Genomic DNA, 15,327 nt, shown 5'->3' with positions numbered 1-15,327 from the left:
TGGACTATTGTCTTCTCATCACCGGTACTCAGGAAGCGCTTATCCGCGCATATCTCCAGCTCTGCATATTTCCCCCTCCCTGCTCCATATGTTAATCTGTGTAACCCAACCTCTCCTTAAGATATTCATGATGTAACCTGTGTAACCCAACCTCTCTCTAATGTATTCATGATGTAATTATGATGTATTTTGCACTGTATTCTGGGACATGGAGGGAAGTTTCAAAAACTCCTGTCACCCCTTTCTCGGGGTTCAATCTCGCCTTGAACCTGTTGCGCAATAAACTTGGATCTTCTGCAGTTTGCTCCTGTCTCCGGCTGAGCTCATTTTCTTCCGCAGGGACCCACGGACTTAGTCCGACGAGCTGGGTGGCAGAGTAACCCCGCACCCAGATTTTTCCGTAACAATATGGTATGTTTGGAAGCATTCCCATTAGTATATGGACACCAAGCATTTCAGGGCCAGTATTAGGAGGACCTGTACTATTTAAGTTGTTTATAAATGAGCCTGAATTATAAGTGAGCGGTGAGATGGGCAGGTCTTCTGAACAAGCAACTTGTTCAAGGTAGTAAGAAGAAAAAGGGATTGTGTGGAGCACCAAAAATACCATGCCAACATACCCTCCAACATTTCTCCAATAAAAATTGGGGCACCCCATTGCCAAACTGGGTGAATGCGCATTAAAATGGCAAATGCAATTCAGTGTAAGTGTGCAATGATGTAAGATGAGGCAAAACATGGTAAGTTCGCACAAAACAGCTTATAGAATCTGACCTGTTGGTGACCAAGCGGGAAAGAAAGTTGTGGTGGAATGAACATATAGACTTATTGTGCAGCAGTTGGAAAAAAACAAACCCTGAATTCCATATGAGGGATCTTTAGGAAAGTGTCTGAAAATACAACTGCCAATATGATGTAGTTATGCAAATTATGTAACATGAGGCCTCGTTTGGAATACTTTGGGTAATACACATCAAAGAGGATATAGAATTTGGGGGGAGGAAAGGCAACCAAAATAATCCTGGGGCTCCAACAACTCCCTTATGAGGAAAGGTTACAACATTGGGGGCCTTTTAGTTTGGGAGAGGAAACGCGGCTAATAAGTGATAACAAGAGAGACATACACAATTATGCATGGTTTGGGGAAAGTGGACATGGATAAGTTTCTCACTCCTTTATCGCAATATCAGACCATATGAAGCTGAACGTGGGAAGAGGGAGGACAAAAGGAAAACAATTCTGCACGCAGTGCATTGTTTAAAAACTGGAGCTGGCCTTCACAAACGCGCCTCGCATTCTTCCCCCCTCAGAAACGAGGAAGCACGGAATCGAACAGTGGGGGGACGACGACGACGACCCTCTTCCTCTGTGGCTCCTCCCACATGTAAACCAGCTCCTCCCATTCTCCCTAAGCCCCTCCTTCTCCGGTTAGCTCCGCCCCCAGCACAGCCTTCTTCAAGAATCCCGGGCTCGCTGCCTTTAGCCACTTTTAGACGTTTTCGGGTTACAGAAATGAAACCCAGTCTCGCCTAAACCTACCTATTCCTTTTAAAATATAGTGGTGTTATTTTTTGCGGTTTTAATTATTATTATTTATTATTATTTATTTATTTATCCCCCTGTCAGTGAGGCGGAACTTCCGGTTGGGGGAGGAAACGCTTCCGGATCACACGGCGCCTCAGCTGGGGCTTCCCAGCAGGTGGGTGAGAGAGACCCCGGACCCTCGCCGTTCCTTCTTCCCTGCTTGCCAGCGAGGGGAGACGAGGGGGGGGGGATATGGGGCGGGGCCGGCCTGCGGTTCGGGGAGCCGTGGGGCGGGATGGGAGTGCCAGGGGCAGCGCTTGGGTAATGGAGGGAGCGAGCAAACCCGGGGGAAGGAAATAACCGCCGCACACTCTCCTTTTGCAGAGGTGGCAGCAGCCTCTCTCCAACTGACAGGTCGCCCGCTGATTATGTCCCCACCTCACAGAACAGAGGCTTATTGTGTTTGGTATTTTTGAAAATATGTTTCTTACGTTTCCGAAGCATAGGTGCTGGTGGGCTGAGGAAAAGAACAGGATCTTTGAAATTGGGGTGTTTCAGCCAAGTGAGAATATGGAGGTCAGAGGGAGTGAAAGGCGAGAGGTGGTGGTGGGGGATCTGGGAGGTAACCGGGGGTAACGGAGAGGCAGAGTCCACGAAGCAGCTAGAGATTGGGGGCTGTGGCATAAGAGTTGGAAGGGACCACAAGGATCATCCAGTCCAACCCCCTGCAATGCAGGAATCTTTTTGCTCAAATGTGGGGCTGGAATAATCCCATGAACCCTTGAGATGAAGTGTCTACCAGCTGAGCCACTGGTTGGGCAGTGGTCCAGGGTGATAACTGGTCCAAATCTCCAGGCTGCCATAAAGGTTTCTTAGGGATTTGAGGCCAATCACTGTATTTCAGCCCAACTTACCTGGTAGAGTTGTTTTCAGAATGAAATAGGCAAGGTGGAGAACTGCCTATGCCATCTTGAGGCCCCTGGAAGAAAGGTGGGCCAATAAACACATGGGGTTTTATCCAATGCTAGTCCAACTGTCAGATTTGAGAGGCTACCTGAGTGTTTTTTTGGGGGTGGGGCAGCTGTTCTGGTCACTTAATGTTGACCAGAGCTAACCCATTGAGATTAATGAATCTAAGTCTGCAGATTTGCTAGAATAGAAAATCAGTAACATCAAATTCTTCTACATGTCTATTAGGAAATAAGTCCTACTATATTCACTTCATCTTGCTCCTGGGTAAGTGTTCATAGGATTGCTGCCTGAGTTATATAAATTAAAATGGACAGGGTAGGTGATATCTATGTATCTACCTATACTGTATCTTGTTTATTTGGGAGCAGGAAGCAGTTTGAGAAGAGAGACACCCAGGTAGTAAAGATGCTATGCATGATCTCCTCAAAGAACTGTCTGAAATGTTAATGCCCTATTGCAAAGTACCATAACTTGGAAATTAGTAAACAACATAACAGTACATCCCAGTGACATTATATATACTGTACTAAAATACTAAGGATTTCAGTTCTTACTGTATGTGAATAGTTTATTTTTAGTTGGCATGTCTATTGAAACCTTTATTACTATTACTATTATGTTTAGATCTCAGTCCAAGTGGAATTAAATAGGAGTAAGCCCTTTTAATTTAGTTGTGTTGCAGCGAGGGTATTCAGGAAGAACAGCAGGGTATAAATGTTTTATGTGAGTAAATAAAACCACTGGACCTTACTTCCAAATAAACAAACATGGGATTGGGCTGCACATCAAAAGTTTTAAGTAATAAATGCAAAACTAATTTTCATTTTTGTCTTGGGGAACTGTATGGAGCCTTCCTTGCTCGGGCTGTTGAAAAAATATGTGATATAGTCAACACATTAGTACTGCAACACTGCTGCTGTGAAGAGGAGGCAGAAGTGATTACTTGTTAAGACACCTTCCCCTCCCACTTCTCTGTCTTTCACCACTTTCTTCCCAGCCAGCTGAGAGTTAATACGCACAGAGGAATTGAGAAAGAAATGCTGGCTGTTACTCATTTGCACATGCTGTATTGCCTATTAACTAAATGTAAACGTTGAAGTTAAAAACCAAGCAAAAAAAGTAGGACAGGGGAGAAGGAAATTAAAACAGGGATTGACATTTCTTTGGCAGTAGTGAAGGTTATTGTATATGCATGCTTATCCAACCTTTCCTCTTCATAAACTCAGAGCAGGACTGCAGCCTCACAACAACCCTGTGAGATAAGTTAGGCTGTGAGAGACTGTGTGACTTGCCCAATGCTAGTGATTTCAGTTTGGGGGCCCCAATTCCACCCTGCTAATGGGAAAGTACTTCTGGGGTACAGGATCTGATTTTTTATTTTGGGATGGTGACTCTGGTAGGATTGTTGCATAAATTCTCCCTATATATAACATGCTGCCTCCCACTTACCTTTGCCTCTCTTCTCTTTTGCACCCTCCTTCTCTGCCTGTGTTTGCTGGACAGCATGTCGGTTTTCCGCTCAGGCCTGCTGGTTCTGACATCGCCACTGTCAGCACTTTCCTTGCGTCTGGTACCCATTCTCGCCTCAGCTGCCCGGCTGGTACAAGACACGCTCTATATTCACCTGCAGCCAGGGCTCAGCTTGACCGGCTCCACACAGCCCCGTTCCACATATGTCCCTGCTACATCTGAGGTGTACACCCTTATCAGCAAGTTATATGCCAACGCGGACATCCATCGCCACCTCAATGTCCGGGTGCTGCTCACCAACATCCTCAACCAGGGAGCTGCTCCTCCGGCACTTGGCTCCGTGCAGAACCTCTCCCAACCTCCTGAAGTGGTGCTTACTGACTTTGAAACCAGAGATGGAGGGCAATCCAATCCAGTCAAGCAGCGGCTGGAGCGTTACGCTACCAGCTGCTACAGCTGTCGCCCGAATCTCATCTCTGTTTTGTTGTACCCTGAGTATGAGCTAGAAGTCAGCAACGAGGAGCTGTCCGCACAGCATGAGACCAATGCAACTGAGGAGCCACTGCAGAGCTATAGTGATGTCGTCGTAGGGGGCACTTTCGATAGACTTCACAACGGTCACAAGATCCTTCTGAGCGTGAGCTGCATGTTGGCAGAAAATCGGCTTGTGGTGGGCGTCTCGGACAGAGATCTCCTGGAAAGTGGGTCCCTTTGAACCATGTATGCCCTTTCTCCAAGGTCCCATAAAGCTATTGATGGCTACTAGCCATGATGGCTATGCTCTTTCTCCACTGCGGGAGGTGGTAATGCTACTGAAACTGTAGAAGGGCAGAGCACTCTTGTCATGATTGCAAGTTTCCCACATGTATCTGGTTGGCCATTGTGAGAAAAGGATGCTGGACTAGATAGGCTAGTGGGCTGATCCAGCAGGCACTTTGTAGATTCTTATGTAATGCTACTTAAACAAACCAAGAGCACTGAATGAGCAAATGCTGTGACTAGAATCCGGGCTGGAAAACCCCAGAATTGGGTGAGAGAGTGAGCGGGATAATTCCCTTGTTGCCTAGACATTTATTTTGGTGCTTAGGAACTTAAAACATTTTCTAGCCCTGACTGAAACTATTGCTTACCAGTTAGTTACATTTCCAGGCCTTGAAAAAAGAATTCAGATTATCTAAACATTAGCAACAAATGTTTAAGAATTGGTCTAACAGGATGAAGAAATATTCCAAGTCCTTAAATACTACCCAGAGACTTTCATATGCCTGGGATATTTTTGACCCTACAACATCTTTTCTGTTTTGATATGAGCTGGATAATTTTGGTTTTCTCTCTTCTTGTAGATCAGAAATTTAATCCTTCTGTTTTTTCAGAGGCTAGGATGTGAATTTGGAAATGAGGCTGTTGAGCCACAAGATAAAGGCCCAGTTCACACACAGCATTAAACCAAGACATGGATAAATGTGAACATGCAGGTAGTGGTACTCACAGGAAAAATCACAGCTGCTAAGCTCTTCCTCTGGTCCTGCTGTGCTCTCCAGAGCTAGTTTGGTTTAGCGGTACATCTAAACTCAAGCTTAACCACAAGCAGTAAACCAAGAACACAGATAGGCTTGTTTTTAAAAATAGGACTTGAACATCCTACACACATGATTGCCCGGGCATACAAAACTTACAGCTGATATCTAGGAATTTGAAATATTTTTTTCAAACTTGTTAAAACTAATGTTTTAAAAATTGATGTTGGATTCTAGGGTTTGTTGCTGTTTTTTACTCACACTTGGCTATGGTTTATAAAGGTGAAGGGATAAAGTCCAGTGATGCTTAAAAATATGTTTGGCACTCTGCCAAACATAATTTATCAGGGTGATTTTTCTAAAGCTTCTAATAGCTTTGCATAATTTGTTTTGCTGATGCTTGCAACTGTGGAGTGTCCCTGTGCCCAAAAACTCCAGGTTTGCTTTGGTTGGAATAGCAAGCAGATCTGAATAGGATTTTGGTAGAACGGGGTAGAAGCCTCTTGCGGAAACCACAGCGCAAACAGCTCAGCCTCCCTGTCTCTGCTGCACAGGACAGGAACTGTAGGTAGGAAGCTGCCTTATAGCAAGTGGAGCTATTTGTTTGTCTACTCTAGACCAACATTATCTATTAGGAATGACACAACTCCCCAGGGTCTCAAGCTGAGGCCTTTCACGTCACCTGCTGCCTGATCTTTCTTTAACTAAAGATGCTAAGGATTGAACCTAGGATCTTCTGCATTGCCATACATGTGCTCTGTCACTGAGCTGTAGGAAGAACCACTTGAAATCCTGCATGTCCCCTTTCTCTGGCCACACACAAACTGGAAAAGACAGAACATGCAAAGAGGATTCTGCCAAAGCCCCTGTCAAGATCTTGCACTTTAGTTCTCATTTGTTTGTCCCAAGCCCTGCACACATATAGGCAACAAGACAGGGAAAGCTAAAGCAAGCACTGGAGAACTGTAAGTAGGAGCTATAACAGAGCTCGCTTATACATCTTTGGATTCATCACAGATGCACCTATGTTACTCTGATGTGATAAATTATTGGGTAAGATGAGCCTTTTAATTGCTAGCTCAGCAAAACATGCAACCCCTCAAACTTGTATATTTTTAACCAGCCTGGGATTTTGTTTTTCCTATAAGCTTTGGGTGCCTCTTACACACAGCAGGAGACACAGTGAGGTGGCAGGTCTTATCAGGCTCAAAATACATCTGTCTGTGATGGATAGTTTGCCCTTTTCTGTAAGCCGCTTGGTGTGATAGCATCCTTGTGCCTGACAGATACTATGTTGGATGTTGGCAGCTAGATTAACTGGTGTGTGTGAGGCATCTCTACAGCACATGTGGGAGAACTTACTGGGCTCTTTGCACATTCCTAAAAATGTCATCTTTCCCCCTTCCTTCTTTCGCCACTTGCAGCCAAGATGCTGAAAGAGCTGATCTTGCCCTTTGAGCAGCGTGTGGCTCAGCTCAGTGAATTCCTGGTGGACATCAAGCCCTCCCTGCGGTATGAAATCTCCCCCCTGTTTGACTACTTTGGCCCGTCCATCACTGACAGCAAACTGAAGTGCATCATAGTCAGCGAAGAGACCCTCAAGGGTGGTCTTGCCGTCAACAGGAGGAGGGTGGAAAATGTAAGTGTGCTGGGAGCCCCAGCCTTGTAAACAAATCGGATCATCAATAAGTTTGGGGGTGCATGAAATAAACAGAGGCTTTTCTGCCATGGACAGGCTGAACCTCCATATATTTACAGTATCTCATCTCTTTTTAAATCCATTCTTGCTAGCATCCTGCGATGGTGAGTGCCATCTGCTAAATTCTGACCTCCATTCCTAACATATAGTCTCTCGGTCAGCCCAGTGTTCTGGCACTGCTTGTGTTTATTTTCCTTTGAGTCACAATGATTTTTGCTCAGAGAAGATTTGCTCTAGGGGCATACGAATGGTCCAGCTGGATCAGGCAAACAAACAATGTGGCTTGGCTTCCTGTTTATCAACCGTGGCCATGTATATGCCTCAACATATCTGCTCAGAAATATTGCTAGTTTGGAATTTAATCTCCTTAATCAAAGTGACTAGATGTAGGAAGCGTTTGGCCTTCTTTCTTCAGTGTGCAGCCTGGTTCACATTCTTGAGAAAAATCTCAAACTGCTCTGTATAAGGGCCTCTTTCGGCTCTGTGCTTGTAGCAATCTGAACTGAGAACATAGATATCCCTGCCAGAGTTGGACTAGATGTCCTTTTAGACTTTTTCAACCCCGATTTGATAAATCCAATAGAGGGCATAAAGGAACATCCATCCCTATGTTGTTAATTTACTGCAACTGGTAGTTGGCTGTATATTGCCTCTGAAAATGGAAGTTCTGTTTCTAACGATGAGGGTTTAGTAGCCACCAATCGGCTGCTCTTGCATTTACTTAATTCTCTTAAGAACCCCTGTGTTTTAGCTGGCACTGCACCATCCTGGGCAATGAATTCCATAAGGTCAGAGATGTATTGGGTGAAGAAGTATTTTTCATTCTGTATGTAAAAGAGCTTAAGGTCTCTAAAGTTGCACACTCCAAGTTGCATAACTATACAGATCTCAAGCTTTTGGGGGGTGTTGATATTTTTTTTAAAAAATAGTCTCCTGTCCTAGTTTGTTGTCTTAGACATTTCAAAATATTAAACATAATTTAGCTACCCATTTCTCACCACTGAGGCAGAAAAACCAGTCACCGGGGAGAAGCAGTATAGTGTGGTGGTGGGAGTGTCAAGACTGGAACTGATGGGACCTGGGCTCTAATCCTTACTCCATCATGAAATACAGTTGGGTGACCGTGGGCCAGTCATGATCCCTCAGCTTAACCCACTGTTGTAATAAATGTGGGATGTAAATACAATAACTAAGCAATGGGTCAAAGGAAGGATTCTCGCACCTTTTCAAAACCTGCTTATAGGTGAACTTCAGATTCACATCCGTGTTAGTCGCTGGGAATGATGGAGCCAGGAAGTTAACTAGCAATCTGCTAATGTGCAGCACACAAGCCTGATTTTGTTGGAGTAAGTTTAGGTGCAGGCTGTGTTTCAAGGAGCAGCAGAATCTACCCTGCAGCTGGTTGCCAAACTGTGGCAGAGAGAAGGCCCTCTGGTTTCCTTTCTCACTGTTGCGCCTCCTTCCTCACTGGCCCATGCTCTGTTGCAGGGTCTCCCTGAGCTGGCTGTCCACATCATCAAACTGGCCCTTGACCCCCTGCATGGCAGGAATGAGGAAGAGAAGATCAGCTCTTCTAGCCTGCGGTACAGGCTGCTTGGGACTCTGTTACACCCCCCACATGTGAGTAATAAACTGGATAGGTTATGGGTTGGCTAGATGGGGTTGTTGGATCTCCAGGAGGATGCTTACTTGCAAGAATAATGAGGTGGAGGGAGAAAAGATGACACATATAGGGTAAGGAGCAAATTCTGATTTTCAGCCAGGAAGGCTGCTTTTTGTCTGGCCTGCTAAGTGGGCAGAGACTGGAGGTGAGTTAGTTTAACATCCCTCCTTCCCCATCTTATGAACTCTAGGCACTGTTTCTTCCTCTCTGTCTTTCCCTTTCCACCTTTCCTCCTCTGTGTGCTGCTTGAGAGGGATTAGAGGACTCAAGGATGGGGAGCATACATGCAAGATCAGGGGCCTCATGTGTCATCAAGTGTGGTCAGGGGCGTAGGAAGGGGGGAGCTGTGTGGGCACGCCACCCTGGGTGTCATTACGGAGGGGGATGACATTCAGCGCGCTGGCCGCCCGCAACTCCCAAGCCTCCCCGAGCCGTCAGGGTAAGGGGGGAGCTATGCTGCTTTGCTGGCGGCATTCCCCCCTTCCCCCTTTGTTTTGACAGCTTGGGGGATGCTTGGGAGTCGCAGGCGGGTGGCTTGCCGAATGTCTGCCATGAGCGCCTCACTCTGCCCCTGGCTGCAGGATGCATGTGCCGCTCCGGGCATATGCTCTGCCACTGAGTGTGGTAAACACAGACAGTGGCAGACAAACTCCCCAGATAAAGAGGATGCTGCCCACAGAAGGCAGTGCAGAACTTGGAATGTCCGTCTGAGTCAACATGAGCAGAAGTTTGCCTGGTGACAGGCCTTTCAATGTTACAACAGTGCTGTAGGACGAGCCCATGGAACAATGGCTGCCACATCTCTGCTGTAACGTCTTAGAGTGGCTCAGCGTGAGCAGCAACAGTTATAACAACAAAATTAGGATGTGCATAATTGTGTCTGTGTCCCGAAACCACTCTCTCTCCTTCACCACCCCCAGAAAGATCCAGGTGTCCCTTGCCATCCCTACGTTATTGGGCTGACAGGCGGGTCCGGTAGCGGCAAGAGTTCCATTGCGCAACATCTGGTTCGCCTCGGTGCTTTCCATTTGGATATGGACAGTCTTGGACACAACATCTACCATCCAGGAGGTCCTGTGTATGCACAGGTGGTAGAAGCATTTGGAACAGGTATTTCAGACTTCCTGGAAAACATTTTTTAAAGTCAGGGAGACTAGTAAATTAAGTTGCATAGGTAGGGCTTCAGGAATTACAGCTAAACAATGTTTGGTTATCTCTCTCTCTTCGTCCCCTAGCCCACAGCCTGGCTGCTTTTTGTCTCTAGAAATTATGTATGCCCCCATCCCAATTCCGGACCTAGTTTTCCCTTTTCTATTTCTCTTCTTTTTGTTTTTAACAAAAGTTGCATTGTTCATCAACATGTTATTGCTGACAGTTTCCCCCAAACAGTTAGAAAGTTTGTGAACATGCAAACTCTGGTTTCATGTGAATGATTTTCTGTAGCGCTTCTTTCCTACTGCTGCTGTGCTGCAGACAAAACAAGACAGAGTCTGGCTTGTTACGTTGTCTGAACCAGGGCTCATGGTTTGTTCCCACACAAAAAAATACGAGCAGAAAGCCAGCAGCAAACCTTGGAGTTCGGATAATACAAGTTGAGCTCTGACTTGTTTTGTTTGTGGAGCAGCAGGAGTGGGAGAGGATCACAGGAATTTTTCTGGCTCACATGAAACCATGGTTTGTTTTAAACTATGGTTTCATGTTACATGCAGACTGAACCATTGTAGGTAAAATGTTAATAACTGTATAGCAGTGTTTCTAAAATGGTGGGCCAGGGAAAAGAAAGGAATGGTTGTAGGAAGCTGCTGTAAGAGGAAGAGTTTGAGTGTGAAAGGACCTAGAAAGAGGGATGAAAGGCACTGGCAGGTTGTGGTGGGGAATAAGGGCCAATGAAAAGAGAACAGGAGAAGAAATTACAGAAGATGAGTAAAAATACTTTGAGATGCCAGGGGATGGGGGGCAGGAAGGGGAAAATATAAAATAGAAATATTTTCTATTTATTACCTCTGGGTTAGCAAATTCTGCCTGAAATATGGAGGCTGTCACAGTACCTCCTGATCAAATGCCTGCATTTAGCTCTAGGAAAGCTGAGCTATGGAACCCCTTACCACCAGAAAAATGCTGAGACATTTCCAAAGAGAGCTTATATACCAAGAAAAATGATGTCCGCAATTGCCAGCAGATTAGGCCAAACTCTGCTTCCATTGTCACCATGTTGTGACTGAATTCACTCTTGCACCACTTTTTTGTTACTTGCGGGCCTCAGTAATTTTTCAGTCCTGTAAAGTGGGGCCTTGGGTAGAAAGTTTGAGATCCCCTGCTGTACGGAACCAAGAACAAGTAACACCGTTCCTTCTTTGCAGATATTTTGAAAGAAGATGGAACCATCAACAGACAAATCCTGGGGGCCAAAGTGTTTAGAGACCAGGTAAAAAGCCCTCTGGGTTTGGGATCAATGTTTAACTTCAGCCACCACACCCCTCCCTCTCCCAATTGGCCATCATTTGTTTTGTTCCCCTTTGTGCCTCTGACGCTAGCTTGCCTCTTCAGTCCACAAAACTAACAGAACCCTTTCACCTCTGTTCTCAGAATGTTTTCCTCTTTTGTGGGTGAAAGGTACTCAATGGGGAGTAGTGCATGCTGGAACAATTTCTCACTGTACAGTATGCACAGTTTGACCCTTAGACTGGGCACTTTAGTGCTAGAAATAGTGCAAGTCCATGCTGGGATACCTCTTCTCTTTTACCATGTTTCACAGCCCACTGATCTGTTAGCCAAAGGTGCTCTGCTCTGGGATTTCTGCACTGATGTGTGTTTTTCTCTAGCCCCCTACCCACCCATGTCTTATCTTGGGCTGTTACCACACACACAACCCAGATTAGTTTCTTGACCAACAGCTCTCCTTTGCCTTGGGATCCTTACTTGCTTTTGTTCCCTCTCCCCAGGAGCAGTTGACGCGGCTCAACAATATCATGTGGCCAGTGATGGCTCGAATAGCGAAAGAAAAGATAGACGAGGCAGCTGCACAGGGTGAGGAGGGATTTGGGTTCTTGGCAGGAGTTGTGGGTGGGGATTCGGGGATAAATAGGTGCATGAAGGGGCTGCCATCTTGGCTTTTTCAAACAGGTGTTGGTAATCTACAGGGGCTATTTCCAATCATTTAACATGGAGCCTAGCCACCAAAGAAGCTTTTTCTGGCATATCTTTTTAAAATACTGTCCTCCAGTCAGTTTGGAAATGGCTTAAAACATGGGTAGGCAAACTAAGGCCCGGGGGCCGGATCCGGCCCAATTGCCTTCTAAATCCAGCCTGCGGACAGTCAGTGTGTTTTTACATGAGTAGAATGTGTCCTTTTATTTAAAATGCATCTCTGGGTTATTTGTGGGGCATAGGAATTTGTTCATTCCCCCCCCCCCAAAAAAAATATAGTCCGGCCACCCACAAGATCTGAGGGACAGTGGACCGGCCCACTGCTGAAAAGGTTTGCTGACCCCTGGCTTAAAATAATAATTGTCAGGGACTGCACTGGGCTGCACTGAGGAGGAATGGTGGGAGCCTCCCCCTCCCACTGATCCTGATCCTGATCCTGAATCTTACCAGGAACAGGAGGACAGTATAGATTTGGAACAGTGGTTTGCCAAGGGACATAGTTCAGAAGGCAGAAGCTGGGAAGTACTGGATGGGGAACAGCTAGGAGAAGAAACACTGGGAAGAGAGAGGGTTAACAGATTCACAGTCTCGCATTCACCCCCCCCTTCCCCAAAGTTAATGGAGAGCTCAGAAAGTGGCAGAACAAAGCACAGATGGTACAAGATCAGATTACAAGAAGTAGAACAGAAGGGGGTGGGATCCTTAATTGGGAGATGTGTTCTTTGTTCTCTCATTGTGGTTATTAAAGTTTCTAACTGGTAAGAAGACTCCTTTTCCTTTGTTCTGCTTATCTACTACCACGGGGGTGGGGGTGGGGTAGGAAGCCAATTCCCTGAAGTCTGACAATAATAGCACAAATATAGGATGGTACCTCACACCCAGTCAGGGCATTGGCTCATCTAATTCAGTACTGCCTACACTGACTGGCAGCGGTTATCCTGGTGGGGTTTCAGACAAGGGTATTGTACAGCCCTACCTGGAAATGCCTGGGATTGAACCAGGGACATTTTGCATGAAAAGCACGTTCTCTACCACTGATCCTTTCCCACATAAGGTGGGGCAAACCCAAGTCCTGCGTCCCTTCTGTCATTGGAAGGAATTCTTTTCCTGCCTGTCCTTGGAAGTTTCTCAAAGCTGCCCCTGTCTGTTCTGCAGGAAATGCTGTGTGTGTGCTGGACGCAGCCATGTTGTTGGAGGCAGGCTGGGCAGACTTGGTGCACGAGGTCTGGACAGTTATCATCCCGGAAGATGAGGTACGTACTGTTTTTCTCTGTGTCATTTCTGCAGCTGAAGCAAAACGATTCCACTTCTGTCTCTCTCAACAATTTAGTACATGGCGTTTTCAATGCTGGACCAAAAGCGTAGCAGACACAAACTGATTTTTGAATGATTTATTATTATTATTTTGGTTGGACAAACTTGCTGGAGTATGCAGGAACCCAGCTAGGCAAAGGCTGTCTAAAACTCAAAAGCTCATTGTTTGTTTACTTTGGTTGTAAATCGCTTTGAGACTTACAAATGTAATAAACCTGAACCTCAAAGCTTATACAATCCATGAGGGCTGCATCAAATATTGTGGCTTTCTTATGCAGAAAGCACTTCTGTGCAGGGAAAACATGGAAACTGCCTTTAGATTATAGGTTGGGGAACCTTTTATTTATTTATTTATTTATTTTACAACGTGCACTTTGCTGTGTGTACATGGCAGTGAAATAGATGAGTGTATGCAAAAGTGCTTTCCATATGTAGAATGTTTACTCTGAATAGTAGTAGTAATAATAATAATAATAATAATAATAATAATAATACCATGCCCATCTGATTGGGTTGCCCCAGCCACTCTGGGTAGCTTCCAACATATATAAAAACATAATAAAACATTAAAAAGCTTCCCTATCCAAGGCTGCCTTCAGATGTCTTCTAAAGGTTATATAGATAATCATCTCCTTGACATCTGATGGGAGCGCATTCCACAGGGTGGGTGCCACTGCCGAGAAGGCCCTCTGCCTGGTTCCCTGTAGAAAGATACGCTTCTAATCAGTTTCTGTCTTCTCTCTGTTTCAGGCCCTAAGACGGATTGTAGCCAGAGACAGGCTCAGTGAGGAATCTGCTAGGTTGCGTCTGCAAAGCCAAATGTCCAACAGCCAGCGCGTGAAACAGTCACACGTGGTTCTCTCCACATTGTGGGAGCCAGCAGTTACCTGTGAGCTGGTAAGAGTCTGCTGCTGCCGCTACTCAAGAAACCACCCCGCAGCTTCCCTTATAAGCATCCCTTTTCTGAGCCCCTTCCCTGTCAACCTTCCCAAATAATCAATCACCTGTCCTTTCTTCGCAGGTAGAAAAGGCTTGGGCCCTGCTCCAGAAACGCCTCAAAGAGGAGTAGAGCTTTGAACCGAGATGGAATCACTTCTTCACTCTGCTCCTTCGGTGCTGCCGGTCTGGAAAAGTCTACGGCAGGTGGGCCCCACCCCGACGAGGGGCCACAGATGAGGGTGGAGGTGGGGGGAAAGGGGAGTTCAAAATGCTTGATGGTGAGAGGACAGAGCTGACCTCCCTCTGCTTCCCCCCCCGGTTGCAAAAAGGCTGAGGGAGAGGCATGAAGAAGTGAGGGGTGAGGGGCTGCCTGATGGAGTAAGAAGGAGCAGCTTTTAGCATCCAAAGCCATTGATGGGTTTCATGATTCTGATGGAGACCAACCTTTCAGCAGCACGACTGACCAACGACGACACTCAGAGGTCACAGGGGTGGGGAGGGGCTGCTCTGCTTTAGCCCACCACTGCTCTGTCGGTGTGCCCTGTGCATAAGCTACACATAAAGACGACATCTCTCGACAGCTTCGTCTCTGTGTGGTTGTGCCTGACACCTTAACACCTGGTGGGGATATCTCTTTGTCTGTTCCACAGCGGTTGGCGAACAAGTTCTTCTCTTTTTGCAGTCATCAAAACATTTGTGGCAGAGCGGGGAAAGCTAAAGATGCATTTTCTTGATCTGAGCTTGTACCAGATTCTATGGTCCCAGTAAACTGCTTTGACAACCCTCCCACGTATGCAAAGCTTTTGAAAACAAAAGACTTGCCATCCGGTGTTTGTCATTATTATAACTTCAGTCGCTTTAACCTTTTCCTCAATAACTCAGTATTTCATTTTTTTAAAAACCCTTTAAAAATGAGTGTTGTCTTGTGAGCTCTTGCCTTTGCCCCTGAAGACTAGTTCTTTGAAGCCAATTGAAGATAATTTCTACATTTCCCAACAGCCAATTCCTGCTTCTCTCTCCATGCATGTACACCTTTGTGATGGCCCTTCTTCACTATGTGGGTCCTTAGTCTTCCTCTTTCT

At 45.9% G+C, this 15,327-nt stretch overlaps 1 protein-coding gene across 4 annotated transcripts; it reads left to right on the top strand.

Moving 5' to 3' along the window:
* Positions 1–1,549: 1,549 nt before the first annotated feature.
* COASY (Coenzyme A synthase) lies at positions 1,550–14,825 on the top strand. Of its 4 annotated transcripts, none has more exons than XM_080979370.1 (10): positions 1,550–1,699; positions 4,000–4,667; positions 6,908–7,122; positions 8,671–8,802; positions 9,766–9,955; positions 11,206–11,270; positions 11,788–11,872; positions 13,148–13,245; positions 14,057–14,203; positions 14,328–14,825. In XM_080979370.1, exons 2-10 carry the CDS (start codon positions 4,001–4,003, stop codon positions 14,373–14,375), a joined length of 1,647 nt encoding a protein of 548 aa, XP_080835496.1. In that variant the 5' UTR covers positions 1,550–1,699; position 4,000; the 3' UTR covers positions 14,376–14,825. The 4 variants fall into 4 exon arrangements, with proteins under 4 accessions (XP_080835496.1, XP_080835495.1, XP_080835498.1 ...); XM_080979369.1 differs by lacking the exon at positions 1,550–1,699 and adding an exon at positions 1,843–1,990; XM_080979372.1 differs by lacking the exon at positions 1,550–1,699 and adding an exon at positions 2,160–2,514.
* Positions 14,826–15,327: the final 502 nt, after the last annotated feature.

This window comes from Podarcis pityusensis (assembly GCF_964106645.2).
Source record: "Podarcis pityusensis genome assembly, chromosome: 13".
Lineage (NCBI taxonomy): Eukaryota > Metazoa > Chordata > Lepidosauria > Squamata > Lacertidae > Podarcis > Podarcis pityusensis.
Note: the sequence above shows the minus strand (reverse complement) of the source record. Positions and strands in the feature narration are given on the sequence as shown.

Excerpts from the sequence above, each read along its gene's own strand:
- COASY (XM_080979369.1), top strand. The coding sequence starts at position 1,953 with ATGTCCCCACCTCACAGAACAGAGGCTTATTGTGTTTG. Across the intron at positions 1,991-3,999 it reads ACAGAGGCTTATTGTGTTTG|CATGTCGGTTTTCCGCTCAG; the intron begins GTATTTTTGAAA and ends TTTGCTGGACAG. Across the intron at positions 11,873-13,147 it reads AGACGAGGCAGCTGCACAGG|GAAATGCTGTGTGTGTGCTG; the intron begins GTGAGGAGGGAT and ends TCTGTTCTGCAG.